Below are 23279 nucleotides of genomic sequence, written 5' to 3'. Positions count from 1 at the left end.
ATCAGAGTTGTCACCTTTTTGAGCTAATAGGCGTTTAAATTTCTAACCTTTTCACCACATTTATTTAGAATATGACCTCCATTCGCTAAACATAACAGGTTCTCGAGCTCAAGAAAGTTGAACTCAAGGGAAACTTGTGAAATTCCTGGTAGGGGGGGATATTACGAGCTCTCGCTGCAGGTACACGTCTGTCGGAATATGGTAAGTACAAGATATTTTGTTTACTGTAATAAGTTATTACTTATTAGTACCTGATGAGTTTTAACAAAGTAGACTAGTAGAACATTCATTTATCTTCATCAAAAGAAAAATAGTTTTGAAAAAGAGAATTAACTCCATGGATTCTATACGTGGATCAACAATCTAATATCTTCTGTCTTTTAATATAGTATGGCACGTTTTTGACAAAAGCGACTCTTTTGGGTTTTGTATCAGAGCAAGATATAATAAAACATGTATGGCTATAAATATCAAATATATCTTATGATTAATAATCCTTATGATGTATATCTCCTTTTTTTTATCGGCACATAAAGAAATATATTACTCAACCAATACAAGTACAAATATACAGGGCATTCCCAGACCAAATACAGATAAAGTCTAATTAGAGCAGAGTTCACTAGGCCACAATCATATCACCATCATAACAGATTTTGGGGATATAAGTTGTAAATACAATGATAAACATGCACTTTAACTTTAAAGAAAGTCATATCTAAATCTGCATCCAGTCCTTCAAACATCTTCATATTTTCAGCAGTCCAATTATGATAAATGGTAGCCGAGAAAGACAATGTTCTTGCTTTAGAGATTTTCGAAGTCGGTCTATTCCGGACTGCAAAGGCAGCATCCCTTATCCAGGACAAAAGGAAGTCTATCCTGGGTAGGGAGTCGCCTCTGAGCTCCACGCCAAAGTGTAAAGGCATGCTTTGGCAAAATGTAAGAACCCCAAACAACTGATGCTCAGCCCTCAGGGGACCATTTGTCTACAAGGCCGAAAGTACTGATAAACTCTGTTAGCACCCAAGGTGCTATGACCAAACCAGGAGTCCAGCCTCGCAGCTGAGGGAGAGTCTGCAGAGGCAAGAAGCTCATCTCTAATATAAAGAACCCGCTTGATGAGAGGGGAGTCCGAACGCCTGACTTTCCATGTCCATAAGTCCACCCTAGAGGGGTAAATATGGTGTATTCACCAAAGCCATAATGATTGTCTGTCTGATTGAAAATGCCATAGGACTTTTGAGAGTAGGGATTTATTCCAGCTCCTCAAATCCCGAAGACCAATGCCACCTTCATCTTTAGAAAAGCACATAGAAGCCCAAGATACCGCCGAATGGTTGGACTCCTGATTTAACATGACGCAGGTATATCTATAAGCAAAAACAACAACAGAAATAATTCATATAAATGGTATAATACGAGCCATGCAAAGGATTTCCAGCTGCTATCACGTTAATAATTGTGGAGATTGTTTGATTTGTGTGAACAATAATTGCACTTATTGTTAAGTGCAGAATGGAAATATAGTTTTCCATTGCTTGTTTTTTTAAAAGGAAACGATCCTCGTGTTTTTGGTCAGCTATTATCTTCTAGGCTCTAGCAGTTTTAAGGTTCCCTCCTCATGGCTATCCTGACATCGCATTGTTAGGCAAGTGGAGGGGCCCGCACAAAATAAAATATTCAAAATATCCCAATCCCACGTCGGTTGTGTTGATAAAATTGCTGGAGAGAATTAGTTATAAATAGAGCTCAATTCCTTCAGTTATTGTATCCCAAAATCAAAAGCTTTTTAGCTTTGATAAATAGAGAGTGCATAGAAAAAAAGAGTGTATTTTTTTCTTGAGTGCGGGAATTCTCTTGTGTGAGTTAGAGAAATTATTTTCTCGGTATAATCGGGTTGGGAGTGTGAGAAATATTGAGTGTATTGGTGTATACACTTGTTGTAATATTTCTTCCAGTTATAAAAGTTGCAGTGCTCCGTGGACGTAGCCTATATTGGGTGAACCACGTAAATCTTTGTGTTCTTGTTGGTTATTTTATTCCGCAAGTTTTTGGGTACTATTATCATCGTGGTCGGCATCGTTTTGGGGGTGTAATTCCCCAACAACTGGTATCAGAGCCTTGTTGTGAAAATTCTTAAGAATTCTGAGTATGCTCTGTGGTTGCAGCTTTGTCTGATCTTCCACATCAGAAAAGATTTTTTAGATTTTTTGCTAAGGCTAGAGAAGTGATGGCCGGAGATGATGGATCGGGACCAGGAATCAACAAGTTCGATGGAACAGATTTTTCGTTCTGGCGGTTACAGATAAGAGATTATCTGTACAGTAAGAAGCTCCATCAACCTCTATCAGGAAAGAAACCGGAAAAGATGGAGGATGATGATTGGGAGCTCCTTGACCGACAGGTTTTAGGTGTCATACGATTGACCCTAACAAAGAACGTGGCGCATAACGTGGCGGAGGCCAAAACCACGGAGGAGATGATGACCATTCTGTCAGACATGTACGAGAAGCCATCAGCAAACAACAAAGTACATCTCATGAAGAAGTTATTCAACTTGAAGATGGGAGAAGGTGCTTCGGTGGCAAAACACATAAATGAATTCAACACGATTGTCTCCCAGCTGACATCGGTGGACATCAAATTTGATGATGAGATTCGTGCACTTATTCTTCTGGCGTCTTTACCAGAAACTTGGGAACCGATGCGGGCAGCGGTTAGCAACTCTGTTGGAAAAGGAAAACTACAACTCAATGATGTTAGAGATCAAATCCTAGCTGAAGAAGTTCGCAGGAAAGACTCGGGTGAAGCAACATCATCGAGATCTGCTCTAAATCTTGATAACAGAGGAAGAGGCAGGAGTGGTGAAAGGAGTTCCAACCGATGGCGCGGTAGATCCAAGTCAAGAAATGGAAAAGACAAAAACATCTCTGAAAAGAATATGAAGTGCTGGAGCTGTGGTGAGACTGGTCACCTGAAAAAGAACTGCAGATCAATGAAAAATAATGCCAATGCTGTCACTGATGAAGTACATGATGCTCTGCTATTATCCATGGAAAGCCCTGTTGATTCTTGGGTTATGGACTCGGGAGCTTCGTTTCATACCACTGGTGATCGCGATGTATTTGATAATTACATCGCTGGCGATTACGGAAAAGTTTTCCTGGCTGATGGAAAACCCTTGGAAATTGTTGGTATGGGTGATGTACGGATGAAGATGTCAAATGGATCTGTCTGGAAAATCAACAAAGTCAGACATGTACCAAATTTGACACGCAATCTGATCTCGGTGGGACAGCTCGATGATGAAGGCCACAATGTGACCTTCGGTGATGGTTCCTGGAAAGTGAACAAAGGAGCCATGATTGTTGCTCGAGGAAAGAAAACTGGAACATTGTATATGACTTCCAGTTGCAGAGACACATTAGCAGCTGTGGATGCTGGAGCCAATTCAAGTCTATGGCATTATAGACTTGGACACATGAGTGAGAAGGGAATGAAGATGTTGGTGTCAAAAGGAAAGCTACCAGAATTAAAGACTGTTGAACACCAACTATGTGAAAGCTGTATCTTTGGAAAGCAGAAGAAGGTGAGCTTTTCAAAAGGCGGTAGAGAACCGAAAGCAGCAAAGTTGGAGCTGGTTCATACTGATGTATGGGGACCATCTCCTGTGACATCCCTTGGAGGCTCGAGATACTATGTCACATTCATTGACGATTCGAGTAGAAAAGTTTGGGTTTATTTTCTGAAAAATAAATCTGATGTTTACGAGACCTTTAAAAGGTGGAAAGCCATGGTGGAAAATGAGACCAACTTGAAGGTGAAGTGCTTACGGTCTGACAATGGTGGAGAATATGAAGATGATGAGTTCAAGAAATATTGTGCACAGAACGGGATCAAGATGGAGAAAACCATTCCTGGTACACCTCAACAGAATGGTGTAGCTGAAAGGATGAACAGGACCTTGAATGAACGCGCAAGGAGCATGAGATTGCATTCTGGATTGCCAAAATCATTCTGGGCTGATGCTGTTAACACTGCAGCATATCTGATCAACAGAGGACCTTCGGTACCACTGGACTACAAAATACCCGAAGAGGTTTGGAGCGGCAAAGAAGTAAACCTTTCTTTCTTGAAAGTGTTTGGATGTCTATCCTATGTTCATATTGATTCAGCAAGCAGAACAAAACTTGATCCGAAATCAAAGAAGTGCTTCTTTATTGGTTATGGAGATAATGAGTTTGGTTATCGTTTCTGGGATGACCAAAATCGGAAGATCATTCGGAGCAGGGATGTAATCTTTAATGAGAAACTTCTGTACAAGGACAAGTCAGACATTGGAGCTGGAGATGAATGTCCTGAAGTCGAGAAGACTGATGAAGTGCCATTGACAAACATTCCTGTGAATGAATCGAAAACCAGTAACCAGGAAGATGAAGAAGAAACTGCACAAGATGATGACCCACAAACTCCGGTGATTGAACTCAGGAGATCTTTGAGAACCATTAGACCACCTGATAGATACTCCCCTGCACTTCACTATATTTTGCTGACAGACAAAGGTGAACCGGAGACTTATGAAGAGGCAATGCAAAATGATGATTCAACCAAGTGGGAGTTGGCCATGGAAGATGAGATGGATTCACTGTCATCCAATCAGACGTGGGAGTTGACAGAACTTCCGCAAGGCAAAAAGGCGTTACATAACAAGTGGGTGTACCGGTTAAAAGAAGAGCATGATGGTAGCAAGCGGTACAAGGCAAGACTTGTTGTAAAAGGCTTCCAACAACGGGAAGGAATTGATTACACCGAGATTTTCTCTCCGGTGGTTAAATTAACCACTATCAGGACTGTACTTGGACTAGTGGCGAAGGAAGACTTACATTTGGAGCAGTTGGATGTAAAGACTGCGTTTCTTCACGGTGACCTAGATGAAGAAATTTATATGAAGCAGCCACAGGGCTTTGAAGTACGGGGAAAAGAGAGAATGGTATGCAAACTTCAGAAGAGCTTGTACGGTCTCAAACAAGCTCCAAGACAGTGGTACAAGAAGTTTGATGGATTCATGAGTGAAAATGGATTCCTAAGGTGTCAAGCTGATCACTGCTGTTATGTGAAAAAGTTTGACGGTTCTTATATCATACTACTGCTATATGTAGATGATATGCTGATAGCTGGAGCTTGTCTGGAAGAAATTGATAAACTCAAGAAAGATTTATCAAAGGAATTTGCCATGAAGGATTTGGGTGCTGCAAAGCAAATCCTTGGAATGAGGATCTTCAGAGACCGGGTGAATGGATTCTTGAAGTTATCTCAAGAAGAGTACGTGAAAAAGGTGGTTAGCAGATTTAATATGGATGAAGCTAAATCTGTGAGTACTCCTTTGGCTAGTCATTTCAAACTAACCAAAGCACAATCACCATCGACGGAGCAGGAGCAGGCTTATATGAATAAGGTTCCTTATGCTTCTGCTGTCGGAAGCCTCATGTATGCAATGGTGTGCACAAGACCAGACATAGCACATGCAGTGGGAGTTGTGAGCAGGTTTATGAGTAATCCAGGAAAGCAACACTGGGAAGCAGTTAAGTGGATTCTCAGGTATTTGAAAGGTACTGCTAGTTGTTCTTTATGCTTCAGGAGATCAAAATTTGGCTTACAGGGTTTTGTCGATGCCGATATGGGTGGTGACCTGGATGGCAGGAAAAGTACTACTGGATATGTGTTCACATTAGGTGGTACAGTTGTAAGCTGGGTGTCTAAGCTGCAAAAGATTGTTGCGCTTTCGACTACTGAGGCTGAGTATGTTGCAGTTACAGAAGCTAGCAAGGAGATGATATGGTTGAAATCCTTTCTGGAGGAATTGGGTCAGAAGCTTGAAGATAGCACATTATACTGTGACAGTCAGAGTGCTATTCATTTAGCAAAAAATCCTGTTTATCATGCTAGGACAAAGCATATACAGGTTAGGTACCATTTCATCAGATCAGTGCTGGAAGATGGAGTCTTGATGCTGGAGAAGATTCCTGGAAGTAAAAATCCAGCCGATATGCTCACGAAGACGGTAACCATTGACAAACTGAAGTTGTGTTCAACTTCAGTTGGACTGCAAGAATAAATGAGGAGATATGAGCTGCTGCAATGATGATGTGAAGACGTGATTGAAATCAAGTCTTCAAGTGGGAGAATTGTTAGGCAAGTGGAGGGGCCCGCACAAAATAAAATATTCAAAATATCCCAATCCCACATCGGTTGTGTTGATAAAATTGCTGGAGAGAATTAGTTATAAATAGAGCTCAATTCCTTCAGTTATTGTATCCCAAAATCAAAAGCTTTTTAGCTTTGATAAATAGAGAGTGCATAGAAAAAAAGAGAGTATTTTTTTCTTGAGTGCGGGAATTCTCTTGTGTGAGTTAGAGAAATTATTTTCTCGGTATACTCGGGTTGGGAGTGTGAGAAATATTGAGTGTATTAGTGTATACACTTGTTGTAATATTTCTTTCAGTTATAAAAGTTGCAGTGCTCCGTGGACGTAGCCTATATTGGGTGAACCACGTAAATCTTTGTGTTCTTGTTGGTTATTTTATTCCGCAATTTTTGGGTACTATTATCATCGTGGTTGGCATCGCTTCGGGGTGTAATTCCCCAACACGCATATCGCCGAGCAAGGGACCAACATAGTAGGTCTTGGGAGTTACTAATTATAGGAGTCAAACAAAATACTCCGGCCTGGTATATTACTAAAATAAGATAGAGCTGGTTCTTTATAACAAGAGGATCGTAATTCGTAACCCTTTGTTGCAAAAATATCCTGACTTTCCGCTATTCGGGATAGAGCTTTTCGGCATTAGAGAATGGATTTTGCTTAGAGAATTTCTTCCTGTAAAGAAAAGATTTTGCATGCAATATTGCTAACTGTTGTCGATTAAGTTCGACTAGAGATACTCAACCATACAATGACAAATGTTATCTAGAGAACTGATGTTGCTTGGCATGTCGTTGGATAGCGAGCCTGTCTTCTTCCCTTTTTAAGCACGTTGGGATGTTTTTCTTGCTACCTTTTGACTTATAATCTAATAATTTCATCGACTTTGGAGCTTTTACACGTATTATCTCATAACCAGGAATATAAAACTCCATCTTAAAGCACTAATCCAGGAATCTCCAAATACTGATGGACAAAAGAAAAAACTTTATCAAGCTTTAATTTTTTCATTTTACTTTTCCTAGTCAAATATCTCAGGTTCCTTTTCTCTCTCTGTATTCACATTCTAAGAATGCAAACTCTCCTCTTCTACATTATTGAATTACCACATTTAATCTTACTCCCAGTCCTCTTGCAAATAGTGGTCTACTACTGTTTTTACATTGTTGATCTAGCGTGACTGAGGTAATCTTCATGTAACATTAAAAATGAACAAACTGACTTTAGCCATGGGTGCAACCAAAGTCAAGGATAGCGAAGATAGATTAGAGCTCAATTCCTGGTTTCGGGCCAAATCTAGCTACTCGAGCTGTTATTTGAGTTTCAGTTCAAGCTCTCAAGTGGCACCTTTATCGAGCTTGAGTATTGCAGAAAGTACACACTAACAAAACTTCAACCTGTTAGGGGGACATTCTCTTTGAGCCAAGTCATGTTATCAAAGTGTGACAGACAACTCTGCCCATTTACAGTATTTTTCAAGACCAAATTATTGTCCTCCAGTTCCTCTTTATTGGTGGATGATCCACTTAGCTTTGTTTCATTGACAGAGACTAACAACAATACAAGCAATCATTGCTGACAAATAAACAATCATCACTTTCGGAAAGACTGTTAACATACAAGTAAAAAAGTCGAAATCACAAGAATAGAGAGAATTGTATTTAAAAACTCAAATTTACCGGCTTCAGAATTTTGAACTTATAGGTTTTGTCCATACGGGGTAACATGTTTAAAAGAATTTGAGCTCGAACTGGATCTGATGTGGTACTCACTGTGATGATGGTGTTAGTTCGTATCCTATGAATTTCGCCTTTTTAACAAGTCAGAGAGCTGGGATAGTAGAGAGCTGTGACTAAATTAGAAACGGTTTACAAGTGGAAAGAACATGCACGGCAAGATCCAAGAAAGCGTGAGAGAGCTTCTGGACATCGAATATTTATCAGTTTCATCTAGTGGCAGAATGATAACGGGATAAATCATGAAGATAATATGCAGGTATTAAAGAATAAGAATTCTATCACTCAGAAACAGAGAAACGTGGGTTTTTCTTATTATTAAAATACTTATAATATACCATCCTGATGACAATGCTCTTCGGACAACAAGAATCCAGTTGGTACATGTAGTCACACAACAAATGCAGCAAAGATATATAGCACTAAATCAAAAGAACTAAACTAGGGAAGACCTTGAATCAGTTCAAACGAAGCACGCTTCTTGTGATCGAGTGCGAGTTAGTAGGCTTGATTATACCTCTTCGCCCACTTCTCATGGGCGTCAAGTAAAACCTTAATGGTCCATTATCAATATGGTTAGGAGAATATCTTGCACTCCTATTCTTTTCCAGTACGAACTCGTCTCTCCTCTTATTCCCGCTTCCATTTATTTCAAGATTTGGTTTTCTCAAGCTCCCAAATGATCCGCCAAAGTGATTGGAGTTTCTCCAGCTCACACTACTATTGCTCCTGAACGCCTTTCTGTTGAATCCACCAATGGCCTCCCCATTCCCTCTCCGATGCAACTCCTCCCAAGACTCCGAAAATGACCTCTCCACGCCGTTTATTCCATCATACCTATCCTCAACGTCAAATTTGTTTCCATTACCAAGCCGGTATATGAATCCCCATATCCTCCAACTCCAACTCCTTGACTTTTTGGACTCCTTTCGTTCACCAGTTTTTAAACCATCCCTAAACCCATTACTCAGCTCAAAAGTCTCAGAAACATCGTCCCTCAAAGAATTCAAATTTGGATCCCTCAAACTCTCTTTCACCAGTAACTTTGGCCCGTGAATGCAATCTGCAGTTGTGGGCAACACCTTAGTATCAATATCTGCAGCCCCAGCAGCTTCAGCGATCCTCGTTGAGCTAGACCTATCGAGACTCTTCCTTCTCCTCGAAGAAGAATCCGAGTAATACTCCCTGGTCTGTGCCGACCCTCCAGGCACAACTTCACTCTCATCGGTAATGTTCGTTGTCATTGTTACGAGTTCTTCCACTGGAATTTGCATATCAGAGCGAGTGACATGTGTGACTGGGGAATCCTCAATTACAGAAATCATTGGTGCAATTCTTGGAAAAGTCCTCCCAATCAAATGCCCGTCCCAAGAGGCTCGAGGCTCATCGAATGAATACCTTGGATCGTCGAAGCTGATCCTTCCAACATCAAGTGAAAACCTAGGCTCCATGTCGCAAGACCTCCTCCCAAATCCATAATCGGCCACCTCTGACAGAGTTTCGCGGTACTGCCTTGAGATTGGTTTATCAACGGGTAATGCAGCTACATTTTCGCCATCATTCTGCTTTTTTACCTTCTGCTTCCTCCTCCAGTTGTGCCATTTCTTGCTGAAAACCGAGGCAGCTGCCCAAAATCCTCCGCCAGAACTCTTCTTTTCTCGGGTATCAAGATCTATGTGGTCCTTCATAGGCTTCAAATTATCCGTATTAAAAACATCTGTTTCAATCACACCAGCATTATTTACCTCCGGCTCGCTATTATTTCTCAGATTCTCTAAATGGGAATCCAGGACTGGAGTTATTTCATCTCCGCAATCATCATCATCCACCACGGGAGTTTCTATATTTTCAGCGTCTTTAAAGTCGTCCTCATATTCAGTTTCCTCAAAAACGGGCTTATTGACAACACAAGATTCGTAATGTCTAGAATTCTGGCTAGACTCTGGACGGTTTTGAGAGGATGGAGCAGAGGGTTTCTTAGCAGTGGTCTTGTTATCGCCGTCGAGAGCAAAAAGTGACCAAAGAGTGCTCGAGTTTCTCACCCTAACGTCACAAGATTTCCTCTGGGGCTCGCATAATTGGCTTAAAGCTTCATTCTTGGTCGCTGAAAATGACTTCGAACGTCGCAGCTCAGGCAAAAACGAGGTGGGTCTGGAAGGTTTAGTAGGAACTGGTGGTGGGAGAGAGTTACTGTTAACGATGGGTTTCGAAGATGAAGATGAAAAAAGCGATTTAATGGCGGCCGCGGCGGCAGCCGAAGCTGAGGAGGGGCGGCGAGAAGACGAGGGAGTGTTGGAGGAAGATTTATCTAATGTGGTAAGGCGCTCGCAGAGGCAAGACGGACAAAAGCCCGAGAACTGTTCGTCAGGGTGGCGGTCACAGCTGAAAGAGGACCGCGGAGGCTGTGGCGGCGGCGGCGGAGGCGGAGGCGCTGTTGGGTCAACGACGGTGGCGTTAGGATTCATAACCGTTGCAAATGGTCGAAAACACCGCACCACCAGTTCATCTTACAACAATGCAGCAGTAATTTGCATGGCTAATTTCAAGATCATATTTTTTAAAAATGTTAAAAGGAAATCAGAGAGGGGAAGAGCAAGTGCAAATGTTGGTATCCTCTTATATCTATATATTTCTCCGTAATCATCATCGGACACATTAATTACATTTATTTATTTATTTATTTAACATTTATAATATAATTCATTCACACAATAAAATCTCAAATATTATCCCATTAATTAATAATTAATCTGACTATTTTGATTATTCCTTTATTGATACGTGTAATCAACCAAAATTTATCCAATAACACCCTTTTTCACTGTCCTAAAAGATTTATTTTACTAAAAATAATTAGATTTTGACTCTACATTTATAATTTTTATTTATGTTTATTCTAAATCTATAACGTTTAATGTAACTTTTTTGGGAAAAATAACAAATTGAAAATGGTGTGAGTGACTAAATTATTTGAATTTAAAATAAACTTTGAATTATTTCAAATTTCATGAATTGGGGTTCAATGTTTTTAGATTATATTAAATAAAATTAATTGTAAAGTCAAACCCAAAAATAACCAAAATTGTCCATAGAGAAAAAAGATAAACTTATTAAATTCAAAACTAGATTTTTTTATATTATATTATATGAATACTGAAAAGTATTTCTTCTCGTATAAAACGATAAATATTTGAATTATCTATATATGATATGATTTTTTTATTGAAACATGAGAGTTCGATATAATGTAAACAACTTGAGATATCGAGAAACTACTTTTAAGTGGATCATAAATTAACCTCGAAACAATGTGTATTTTACGTGTCTTATGTTAAATTACGAAAATTATATATAAATCTCGACAATTTCTCTTCCGGTTATCACCCAATTCCATACCCGGTTAATGATAGTGTGACTAGAATCTAAGAAAATGGTATAGTACGTGTGAATTAGGCATAAAGTATTTTTTTTTAGAAAAAATAAATAAAGTAGACATAAAGCTTGTATCTGTCCACACCCTTTTACTTTTTATTAAAACAATGAAGAAAGTTGTTCAATAAAATTTTTTTTATATAAAAAAGTGAGAATAAATAAATAATAAAAAGCATTCAATATTTGTCTTTTTACTTCACGGGCTTGTCTTTTCATGTTTTTTCTTTTTCTTTTCTTGATATAGTTACTTAGTCTTAATTAATGAGTGAAGAATCGAGACAAAAATTCTTTCCTATATGTGGTGTAGCGTGAAGCACGGATGTCGAGCTCCAAGCTTTTCAAGCTTAAGTGAGATTAGCATAGGTTTAAGCGTGAAAAAACGTTTTTATCTTTAGTGTAATTGTAATTAACTCAAACCAATAAATAGATAAAATAATACATAAATATGATAAATTTAAGTTTGATGCATTAATTCTCATATTTATAAAATCATAAAAATATCTTTAGTGTGCACGGTAGGTGTGCAACATATCAAAACTCTATACATATATTTCGTCGATATTCCACTTTTATATTAATTAACAACAACAATAATAATAACAGTAGGTCTCTTGTGAGACGGTCTCACGAATCTTTATCTGTGAGACGGTCTCACGAATCTTTATCTGTGAGACGGTCTAACCCTACCGATATTCACAATAAAAAGTAGTACTCTTAACATAAAAATTAATAATTTCTCATGAATGACCCAAATAAGATATCCGTATCATAAAATACGAACCGTAAAATCGTTTCACACAAATTTTTGCCTAATAATAATAATAAATTCAAAGAATTATTATTTAATGATTCAAGTTTCCCTTCCAAAAAGAAAAAAACACGAGCAAATCTCATCAAGTTGACAAAGCTCGTATGAATCAATCAATCAAATAAATAATAAGGAAATCAACGGCACGCACGCGTGCGCTATCGATTCCACAAATTTCGCATATCCTCATTATGCCAAATAATGTTGTCTTAGTATTAAGGTGCTGTCTAATTATTGTTCATAATAACATAGAAAACCAACATGTTAGATCTAAGCATGTTCGGCCTATTGCCACTACCACTAGCGATTTAGTAGCATAAATTTCTCACTATAAGAAAGATTAGAGATTCCGTGAGTTTAAATTCATGTTAAAGTAGAAAAATCTGTTAATGAGATGCTATAGTGAACGTATCGTGCTCAATGTTAATGGTTGATTCCATCCTACATGTAGGAGTACTATTCTCATGATAGAATCAAGGGCCTAAATTTAACCACACATACATGGGGTCCACTAATTTTTTTAAAATCACATATGTGTGTGAATCTTATCCATCCAAATCAGCCCTCACATGTAACATCGAAGCTACCAATGTTAATAGTCATTGATCAAAAAATTCATGTTTGCAATAGTGGTAATTAGATTTATCGTGAAGACAATGTTTTGAATTAAACCGGAAAAACCACACTTTTTTACTTGTTCAAGAGAAATCGGGATCTCGATTAGATTTTGGAATTGATGGAAAGATTAGCTTTTAACATTTCGATATGAAAAATTTAGTAAATTTTTTTTAATTTAATATTTTTTTAAAAAAAAAATGAAAAAAACAATGGTGGAATACGAATTAAATGGTAGCTGTACTTGAGCATTGCAGTAAAAAAGGAAAAAGGAAAACATTTTTTTTTAAAAAAAAAAAAAAAGGAGCCCTCAATCATTTCAAGATAAACTTGGACCCCATAATTGGTTGTTTATCCCCCCACGCAAAACAGATTGTCTAATGAAGAACATTGTCTTAGATGAAATCCCACTATAAAAGAAGCCTTCATTTTGGACCCAAAATGCCCAATCCTAGCCTACAAGTAGGGAACCAAAAATAAAACATTAATATTATTTTATTAAACACTACTTGATTATTCATTTTCAGAGTTATCATATACACTAAACAGTAAAACAAGAAAGAAATAACTATCAATTCTTTGTATTTTCAAATATTGAGCACATACATCTATGTCCGTATGTGTTTTTAAGTACATGTGTCTTCGAAATTTAAAAACACGGATAGTTTATATTCATGAAATTTTTTTAAAAATCTCGATATTTCACGGAGATAGTTAATGTATCGATATTTCACGGAGATGGTTAATGTAGTTCCTCGCTTTTTGAAACATGAAAGCAATTTTTCAAGATTTTATAATATAAAGCTCAGCCCTACAACAGTGTTTGTATCATTGCATAACATGGTTGAGTGAAGGAATCCCAAGAAAGAAGGCACAGTTTGGCATGTTACTAAAGCTAGACAAAGTTATAGGTGAAAACAACTTGTTCGTTTCTCGGTACACATGATACAATTTCTTGGGGATTGACAAAATATTCTTTAGCAAATGTGGGTATGACGAAAAAGTAGGAGATGAATATTTTGTCGTTCTTCTACGATATTTTTTCTATTGAATCGAAGATTTGTTTAGTAACGCGATTAGCGAGTCTGACGACTCATATTTTAACAAAGGTTGTCAATTTTATGTCTCGTCTAGTAGTGTGGGACGATGTCCCTATTTTTTTTATTAGATGTAAGTTGATGAAACATTTACTTTGAAAAAAATAATGTTAAATTTAAAATTATTTAAAGAATTCAGAATATGCTTGGATCGAAAACTTTCAAAAAGCATATCATATTCATATGTACCCAGAATGCTTGTGGGCTGGATCAACTTTGGGCCCAAAACCAAAGTTTTTTCTCATCAATTGTAACCCAAACCGAGGTCAAGCCCGTTGATAAAGCAATCCAAGATAGAGCGATCTTTTTTGTTAAATTAAACAACACATTATTTTTAATATACATACATACATTTCATCACATCCAATGAGTGATTGACCCCTCGTCGGTGCTCACANGTTTCTGTCTCACAATAATAACGAGCCGGTTTATTTCCGAGACGCTCCGATCCAATATCCATTCCATTCAACTTATTAAACACCAAAGCCGGTACTCTGCATTTTCTCACTTCGCTTCATGTTTTTTACTTATTGCGAAAGCAAAAATCCGCCGTAAAAAATTCCACACATCGTCGTCTCGGTACTTCAATCGACGTTCGCCGCCGACGTTTCTCTGACGATCGTGACGTCCGTGAGTGCTTGAATTTATTATAAATTTTTTTCATTTTTTAAAGCATTATGTACTTTAACAATTATTAGTTTCTTGTTCGCCGTGTTTCGGAGCTTAAACAACGGTTCCGACATCCTAATCGATGATTTATTGTATATGGGTAATCTGATAACGAATATAAGCATTCTTTTTTTAAATTTAGGTGTTCTGACTCGAATCGCAGTTTTAGGGTTTGGAGTAAACGCTGGGATTGATACTGCATTCGAAGAATTTGGAATTAAACAAGTGTGGAGGGTTGGTTGACAAGATTTCCTATTCAGGGCCTGTCTGGTTGTTTTAATCATACAGAGGTGGCATCCAAAGAGGGATTTGCGAAACATCTTAGATTATATTCTTTTGGGGAAGTTGGGAGATTGATCTAAAATCATTGTCATATTCGAGACTGGGGAGTAGAATTGGGTACAAGTAGGATAATGTGTATACTTTGCGTTATTCAAAAGTGGTCGCGGAGAGTTGCTACCATGCTGCCATGGCTAGTGATACCTCTCATTGGGTTATGGGGTTTGTCGCAGCTCTTGCCACCTGCTTTCCGTTTTGAAATCACATCGCCCAGGCTTGCTTGTGTATTCGTGCTGTTAGTGACTTTGTTCTGGTACGAGGTACTGATGCCTCGGTTGTCGGCGTGGCAGGTCCGGAGGAATGCTATGCTTAGGGAGAGGAAGAGGCTTGAGGCTATTCAAATGCATAAGTTGAGAAAGACAGCCACACGGAGGTGCAGGAATTGTCTTACTCCATATAGGGATCAAAATCCAGGTGGGGGCAAGTTTATGTGCTCTTACTGCGGCCATATTTCCAAGAGGCCGGTTCTGGATCTTCCCGTGCCTCTGGGTATGGGTAAGTCGGGGATATTGTATGATTTGGTTGGGAAAGGTGGAAAGACACTGAATGGGAAGACTTGGTCAGGTAATGCTTTGCTGTGTGGTCAGGACTGGTTGGAGGATGGGAGTTTGGTTGGTGCACCTTTTACTGGGAAGTCGAGTTATTGGAAGAAGGATGGTTGTGGGTTTCATTTTGAGGATGACCATTGTTTAGCAGAGAAGTCTTATTCTCGCCTTTTTGTTTTCATTTGCAAAGCTTTTGCATCATTTTTCTTCACCATAATGTGGCGCTGGAGAAAGATTTTCAGGGTTAGTTCTGCCGAGGATGATGGTTCAGATGCACGATACACAGGGATGCTGGATACTCGAAGTGAGAATGAAGTGAATGGCCTGGAAAGTAGAGGAGAGAAAGCTCGCAGAAAAGCTGATGAGAAAAGGCAAGCTAAAATAGAAAAGGAACTTATGGAAGAGGAGGAAAGAAAACAGAGAGAAGAGATCGCTAGGTTGGTTGAAGAGCAAAGGAGATTGCGTGATTCAAAACTGGAGACTGAGAAAGACTGTGGAAAAGGTTCCCCTCGTGCCAAGAAAATAGATGTTAAAAAAGAAGCTGAAAGGAAGCGTCATGAAAGAAAGAAAGAAAGAGATAGAGGATCTAGTAAAAGCAATTCTGATACCGAGGAGGTGGAAAAAAGATCGGCCAAGGAAAGTGAACGAAACAAGAGCGAAGGTGATGGACGGGAACAAAATAGAAGTTTAACTGAAAGTATGAAATCTCACAGCACACAAGCAGGGCATGGTTTTAAAAGTGCTACTGCAAACAATCAATATAGATTGAATACAGGAACAAGATACTTGGATCGCATGAGAGGCAGTTTTTTATCTTCTTCCAGAGCACTCACTGGAGGCAGTTTTTTCGGAAAGAGCACTAATGCATCTTCTCTTTCAAGAGAACAAAAATCTAGCATATCTCTAGATCATGCTCACACTTATTTGTATAAGAAAGACACTGCAGACCGTGTGTCTGGGAGAGGAAACGTAAATGGAGATGATAAGATTGCCAACCGCCCGGTAAGTTACTTTTCATCTCATTTCTTATTTATTTTTTCTATTTGGAGGTTCTCTGTAATCTATCCGCCTTTTTTCTTTCTATTTTAAAGGAGTTATTAAGTTTATAAAGAAGAATCTGACTTTGTATAAGACCTTACTTTCGGTAGTTGTGACCAATGCCATCACCAAATTTCCATTCCGCATTTAGGTTTATTAGAATATGTCTCTGTTGTGGTTGCCTAAACCCAAAATTTGAGTGGCTTTTCGAAGAACTCGATTTATGATTTTTATATTGATTGGGTAAATTCTGGCCAGTATACTGCTATATTTAATTATCTCTCTCTTGTTCTATTAGGATGTCATCACATTTTCTTGCTGATGTTCACTGCAGGTGTTCATTGATTCTCAACCATGTACAGCCCCTAAAAAGTCATGGCAACAATTATTTACCAGTTCATCCAATGTTTCTGTGCCTTCTAATTCTAATATCTTAAGCGAACCAAGTGGGAAATGTTTAGCAGATGTTCGGAGCCCACCTTTTTCTGCCCAAACTACTGAACCTCTATCGTTTGACAAACCTGTCAATTTTGGACTACCATCACCAGTTGCTTTACATCCATGCACTTTTGGATCAATGAGACATAGCACAGATCTTCCATTACCTTCTCCTGGCTTGTTTTCTAAGATAGGCGGTGCTCCACATCCTTTTTTGCCAGAGGAGTCAGAGATTTTTGAAGATCCTTGTTATGTTCCTGATCCCATATCCTTGCTAGGGCCTGTTTCTGAATCCCTCGAGAACTTTCAGTTGGACCTTGGCATTGTGACAGATCTAGGATCGGATAAACCATGTGCTGTAAAGACAATAGCTCCACCATCTGAAACTACCAAGCCATCACCCATTGAGTCCCCTCTGTCACGATCACGGGTTTCTGAGGAAAGGCGTGCCGGCTCTCTAGTTTCCCCTGGAGTTCCAAAGTCTAATGATTGCTCAAACAATGTGAATGATAGCGGAACATGGCAGATGTGGAAAAGCTCTCCTCTTGTGCAAGATGGTCTAGGTTTGCTTGGTGGGCATGTCAACTGGTTTACGAATTCGGAAATGAATGATCCAAAGAAGGAAGATATCAATTCTGCGCCTCATAAAACAATGGCTTCGCTATTTAAGAATTATGAGCAAGTCATTCCTGGAACTCATTCTTCTCCTGATGTTCTATTTGGCAACTATCAGAGTGGTGGAAAATTTAATGATCATTTACCTGCTAGCGCAGATGGTCCATGGTTACCAAATTCTTTATATGGACCGGATCCAAGTGGGAAGAATCATGTTTTGGTGAGATCTAAGGAAGAAGCTACTCAGAATGCTCCAATCTATGGAGATCACGATGGCTCTGCCACTAGATTTGAGTTGTCTACATCTGATTCATTGGCAAAGTAAGAACAGTAAAACTAGATTTTATTTTAAACTTGTATATCTTAGGTGTTACGGTGAAATAAAACTTTTAATTGTCCGAGCATTCATATAGAAAGCTGATTTGCTTTAGTTATGTTTTGCTGTATGGTCATCTTCACCATCACGATTACGACATGATGTTATATTTTGTTTTTAAATATTGCTCATGCTGTTTAATGTCATGTCCATGCAAATACTGAAAGTGAGATGCATCGCAAAGTTTTCTTTCAGGGTTATCGTCCACACCTTAGGTTTAGATATGTCTGTTAAAATAGATTTCTGGAGTAGCTAATTTACTGCCATAACATAATTGAGTTAATTTTTTGAAAAACTCACTGTATCCTTGTGTATGTGTTTGTGTACGTATCTACACATATATCATGTAACTGTTTGTGATAGAGACTACTTAAAATTCCACGGCGTTATTTTTGTTTCATTGTTAGTATTATTTTCTAACTGAAATATAATAATTATTAATCTTGAGATGACTTGTATGGAATGGAAATATTCCACAATTTCTTTTATTTTCGGAAAAATTGAGTTAAGTTGTTTCAAATAAATAAATTGATTGGTTTAGTAGAAGTAATGATTTTGAATTTATTCTTATATTTTTGTCCTTGTCTCTTATCGTATGTTTGTGTACATAGATTTATGCGTGTTTTCTTAAAATTGTGAATCCTTCAACTCTGTTTTGGTTCTTGGATCTCTCGACTATTGTAACACTAAAGTTTATGGTCTTTCTGAAACTTATGAAATGATGAGGATTGGCCTGAGTAATTTATTTCTCCAGCTGTCCAGACTATTTTCTTCCTTTGTCAAATCTGTTTCTTGAATCAAGATCCTTGAGTGAAAAATTGAATAGCTCATCCATAGCCACAAGCATGCTGTGTTCCAATAATTTGATTGATGAACTGGAACTGCCTGACCCACCCCTACTGAATGCTAAATACACTTGGTCTAACTTCAGGGATACACCGATATGTTGCAGATTAGATAGATTTTTGTTCATGGGGGGTTGGAAGGATATTTTCCCTGTCTTTAGACAGACAATACTACCAAGAATTACCTCTGATCACTTTCTTGTTGTGCTGGATACTTCAAGGTTAAATGGGGACCATCTCCTTTCAGATTTGAGAACGCGTGGCTGAACCACAAAAGCTTCAAATCTTCACTAGCTTCTTGGTGGAGCATTTCGGAGGGTCAGGGATGAGAAGGGTATAAATTCATGAGGAAACTGAAAAGAATTGAAAGTGATGTGAATACATGGAATAAAGAGGTTTTTGGGGATGTGAATGTGAGATTTGCTGAATTTAAAAACAAAATCAGTAAGTTGGACGAGCGAGAGAGGGGGGCAATTGGACGACGGATTTAATAAAGGAAAGAAAGGAAGCAAGGGGTGCTTTGGAAGAGTTGTTTAGAAAGAATCAGATTGAAAGTCAAAAAGCAAAAGTGAAGTGGCAGAAGGGACGGGGATCAAAATTCAAAATTTTTCCATTCGGTACTGAATGAGCTGAGGAGTAGATCATTGATAAATACGTTGGTATTGGAGAATGGGTCGGTGTTTTCTGATGAGAGACAGATTGAAGACTTTATTTTATATTTTTTCAGTAACTTTTGCAGAAAATCTGAAGAAGATGAGAGGTAGAACATTGAGGGAGTGGATTGGAGTCCTATTGAGGGTGGGGTGGGAGAGGATTTGGAGAGACCATTTTCAGAGATGGAGATAAAAAAAAGTAGTGTTCGAAAGTAATGGATCGAAGGCTCTAGGGCAAGATGGTTTTACATTGGCATTTTATCAAGAATGCTGGGATTCAGTCAAGGGAAAATCGAAATGGTATCACCAATGAAACATACTTATGTCTAATCCCAAAGAAACGAGATGCATTTAAGGTTAAGGATTTTAGGCCGTTCAGTTTGATAACGAGTCTGTATAAGATCCTTGCACAAGTTTTACCAAGAAGATTGCAGAAAGTGTTGAGTTCAACCATAGCAGAGAACCGGTGTGCTTTCATCGAAAGGAGACAAATTCTGGATTGTTGTCTTATAGCCAATGAAGTGCGGGAAGAGATGAGATAGAAAAAAAAGAAATGGCGAGTGTTTAAGGTAGATTTGGAAAAGGCCTATGATAATGTGGACGGGAGATTTCTGGATTTTTTTCTTCAACAGAAAGGTTTTGGAGTGAGATGGAGAAAGTGGATTAAAGGTTGCATATCGTCTGTTTCTTTCTCAATCTTTATAAACGGTGGACCGAGGGGCGAATTGAAGGGGTGAGAGGTTTGATGCAAGGGGATCCACTTTCCCCGTTCTTGATCAATCTAGTAATAGATGTGTTGGGAAGATTGGTGGATAAGGCGAAGGCAAGGAAGGAGGTCCGGGGATTGGAAGTTGGTAGAGAGAAAGTGGAGATATCTCATATTTAATTTGCGGATGATACTTTGTTCTTGTTAAAACTGAGAGTCATTTGCGCAATCTGTTGCATATTTTGAACTCATTCTGTCAAATGTCATGATTAAAGGTTAACTTGGAAAAAAATTCATTGTTGGGAACTAACTGCACAGATGTCGATTTGGAAGAATTGGCTACAGAGATTGGATGTAGGAGGGTGGAGTGCCTTATTAAATATTTAGGGGTTCACTTAGGGGAAAATTATAGGGAAACGAGATATTGGGAAGATGTCGTTTCTATGTTGTCAAAAAAGTTAGCTAGTTGGAAGAAAATGTTTTTATTGAGTGGTGGCTGATTAACTTTGATCTCGGCTGAATTGAGTGCCCATCCAATGTATTACATGACTCTTTTGAGAGTACCAAAAGGTGTGGCGGCGGTTATGGAGAAAATAATGAGAAATTTTTTATGGGACGGAGCTGATGGAGACTCGCATTGCCATTTGGTTGTGTGGGAACTAGTTGGCTTACCGAAAGATAAAAAGGCCTTGGGGATTGGGAATATATGTTAAAGGCACTGTTGGAGAAATGGTGGTGGAGATCCCCTGTGGAGATAGAATCATTGTGAAAAAAGTCATTAAAAACAAATATGGGATGTAAGATAATGGATGAGATGTGGGATCAGCTAGAAATGTTACTTTTAGAAGCACTTAGAAATTTATCTGTCGAACTTACCCGGTGTATCATCTTCTAGTGAGGTCGGTGGTTAAAGTGGGGAATATCATTAGATTTTAGGAGGACAAGTGATGGGAAGTTTCTTCGTTTAAAGATCTCTATCCCACCTTATTTCATATTTCTTCGCCACATAATCAGCCCATTATTCGGTTATTTGACGTTAAAGTACTTAATCTTAATTCATCTTTATCATGGGATCTACACTTCAGAAGGGATTTGTGGGATGACGAAGTGTTTGAGTTGAGTTATTTTTTAGGGGTCTTTGATATTGTTTGGTTGGAGGTGGGTATTGCGGATACAAGGATTTGGGAAGGGGTTCCTCATTGTCTTTCTCCGCTAAATCTTTTTACGAGACTTTTTTCTCAATCATTAACTTTCCTCTCTTCTCTTGTTTTCAATCTATTTGGAAAGTACCGATTCCACATAAAATTCAAGTATTCTCGTGGGCGTTGGCTCTGGGAAAATTGCCGACTTGTGATATGTTGCAAAAAAAATGGTCTCATTGTTCACTTTGTCCGAATTGGTGCTTACTTAGCTGGGAGGAGACTCAAAATCATTTGCTATTACATTGTTCTTATATGGGTGGTATCTGATCTAGAGTTGTGAACGAGTTGATTCTTGCGTGGGTTACTTCGAGATCAGCGCATGATATGCTTGTCTTAATTAATGATGGCATTGGTAATCTTGGTAAGAGGAGCAGTACTTTTTGGAGCGTGGTAGCCCATTGCATTTTCTGGTCGATTTTGCTGGAGCGAAACAGAAGGATTTTCGACAACGTAGCAGAGTCGATCGACGAGTGTTGAGATAACATCAGATTTAGAGCTGAACTGTGGACTGGGAAAATTTCAGTTTTCAAACATTTTGCGATTTCAGAGTTGGTTAGGGATTGGGGTTTCATTCAATGATGCGATCAGATTGTTTTTTATTTTCTACGAACTTGCGGATACTTCATCCTTTTTATATTATATATAATATGGTTTCTTATAAAATAAATATATATGTGTTACCATTAGTAGTTTATGGTGCACTAGAAGCCTGGGAGCAAGTTGTTAGGCTTTAAGAAATTTTAACGGGAATGTGAACTCTCTTGGGTTGTGGGAAGACTGAAGAGTTATGGATGACTGTGTGAAACATCTATTAATTTTGCTATCACCCAACTGCTAGTTATTTTTATTGACATTTTACTGTAACGCGTTACTTGTTACTTTTTGTATGAGGGTGCAGAAGAGTTATGAAAATAGCCTCTTTACTTTCTAAGCTGGATACAAGTATTTTAATAGCCGTTAGAGTTATGTGGATGAAATGAGTAGCGTGTGTTGCGACATTGCACGCATAAAATGAGGTTTTGTATTTCTTATGTAGGATGAGAATCATTGAATAGTTTTGTTGGGCAGAGGCGTCGCTTAAACCAAAATCCTTATGGGTAAAGACGTAAAGTCTATATATCAATCATTTAGATACAATGGAATCTATCTGATACATCATTATTAGCTTTTATTAAGCTTGACCGTGATGCTATAGCAATAACTTCTTCCATTAGACTTCTTGATGGCAAATTTTCTTTTTTCTCCTTTGTTGAGCGTAGGGTTATTTACATTTGTATTTGACCATTCTGACCTTTCGAGGTTGTCACCATGCTTGAATTACTTTCTTTTGCATCCTCTTATGGTCGTCTTGCCTATACTTCTGTTTCTTTGATTATGGGGGTTTAACTAAAGAGAGAGGGTCATCTAAATATGGAGACAGTAGGATTTGAAATGGCTTGCTTATGTTGGTGACGAGTGTGTTGTGTGGTTAAAGCCTGTAAACTTGATGGGTGATGACTGTGTTGCAAGGGGTGGTTAGTGGCATGGGGTAAGGGTGGGTTGAAGCTAATCTCAGACAAGTTTACCTATTCTTGATGCTACCTTTTGGTTTGTTTTTGGGGTGCTTATCTTCTTGTGTTGTTTCCTTTGCAGAAAAGACTGGAGTTTGCAGGGTTCAAGAGATGGTGCTGGCAGCCTTCCATTGAATAGACCTCCCAACATTGGGGGTCTATATTCCACTCCAGATGTACAATCTCTTTGGTCTTATGAGTGAAATTAAAAAAAGGAAAAAGAAAACAGAAAGAAAAGAGTAGGAAATTGACATTAACCTCTTCGGAAGAAGAGTTTAGAAAACCGAACTTGTTATTGTATCTTCCTTCTCTTTTATCTATATATACAAAGGAGATTTAATTAGTTCACCACAGTTTACTTGCATTTTGCGTATGAATGGCATGATATCAAATATGTTTCGATTTAATTT

At 38.4% G+C, this 23279-nt stretch overlaps 2 protein-coding genes across 4 annotated transcripts; one reads left to right on the top strand and one right to left on the bottom strand.

Moving 5' to 3' along the window:
• Nucleotides 1–565: 565 nt before the first annotated feature.
• On the bottom strand, nucleotides 566–10564 carry LOC140977180 (protein OCTOPUS-like). Of its 2 annotated transcripts, none has more exons than XM_073441806.1 (2): nucleotides 8394–10564; nucleotides 566–1373 (listed from the first exon to the last, which is right to left on the bottom strand). In XM_073441806.1, exon 1 carries the CDS (start codon nucleotides 10404–10406, stop codon nucleotides 8400–8402), a length of 2007 nt encoding a protein of 668 aa, XP_073297907.1. In that variant the 5' UTR covers nucleotides 10407–10564; the 3' UTR covers nucleotides 566–1373; nucleotides 8394–8399. The 2 variants fall into 2 exon arrangements, with proteins under 2 accessions (XP_073297907.1, XP_073297908.1); XM_073441807.1 differs by having other exon boundaries at nucleotides 566–1348.
• Nucleotides 10565–14371: 3807 nt separating this feature from the next.
• LOC140977179 (uncharacterized) lies at nucleotides 14372–23217 on the top strand. 2 transcript variants are annotated; one of them, XM_073441803.1, is made up of 4 exons: nucleotides 14372–14523; nucleotides 14705–16448; nucleotides 16819–17858; nucleotides 22952–23217. In XM_073441803.1, exons 2-4 carry the CDS (start codon nucleotides 14976–14978, stop codon nucleotides 23070–23072), a joined length of 2634 nt encoding a protein of 877 aa, XP_073297904.1. In that variant the 5' UTR covers nucleotides 14372–14523; nucleotides 14705–14975; the 3' UTR covers nucleotides 23073–23217. The 2 variants fall into 2 exon arrangements, with proteins under 2 accessions (XP_073297904.1, XP_073297905.1); XM_073441804.1 differs by having other exon boundaries at nucleotides 14380–14523; nucleotides 14726–16448.
• The last annotated feature ends 62 nt before the right edge of the window (nucleotides 23218–23279 follow it).

The sequence above is a fragment of the Primulina huaijiensis genome, chromosome 5, assembly GCF_012295235.1.
Source record: "Primulina huaijiensis isolate GDHJ02 chromosome 5, ASM1229523v2, whole genome shotgun sequence".
Classification (NCBI taxonomy): Eukaryota; Viridiplantae; Streptophyta; class Magnoliopsida; order Lamiales; family Gesneriaceae; genus Primulina; species Primulina huaijiensis.
This window is presented reverse-complemented; position numbering and strand designations above follow the sequence as displayed.

What these genes read in the sequence shown, in the direction of transcription:
- LOC140977179 (XM_073441803.1), top strand. Translation starts at nt 14,976, where the DNA reads ATGTGTATACTTTGCGTTATTCAAAAGTGGTCGCGGAGAGTTGCTACC. An exon ending in ATAAGATTGCCAACCGCCCG is followed by an intron (nt 16,449 to 16,818) that starts GTAAGTTACTTT and finishes TGTTCACTGCAG; the next exon opens with GTGTTCATTGATTCTCAACC. An exon ending in ACATCTGATTCATTGGCAAA is followed by an intron (nt 17,859 to 22,951) that starts GTAAGAACAGTA and finishes TTTCCTTTGCAG; the next exon opens with AAAAGACTGGAGTTTGCAGG.
- LOC140977180 (XM_073441806.1), bottom strand. Translation starts at nt 10,406, where the DNA reads ATGAATCCTAACGCCACCGTCGTTGACCCAACAGCGCCTCCGCCTCCG.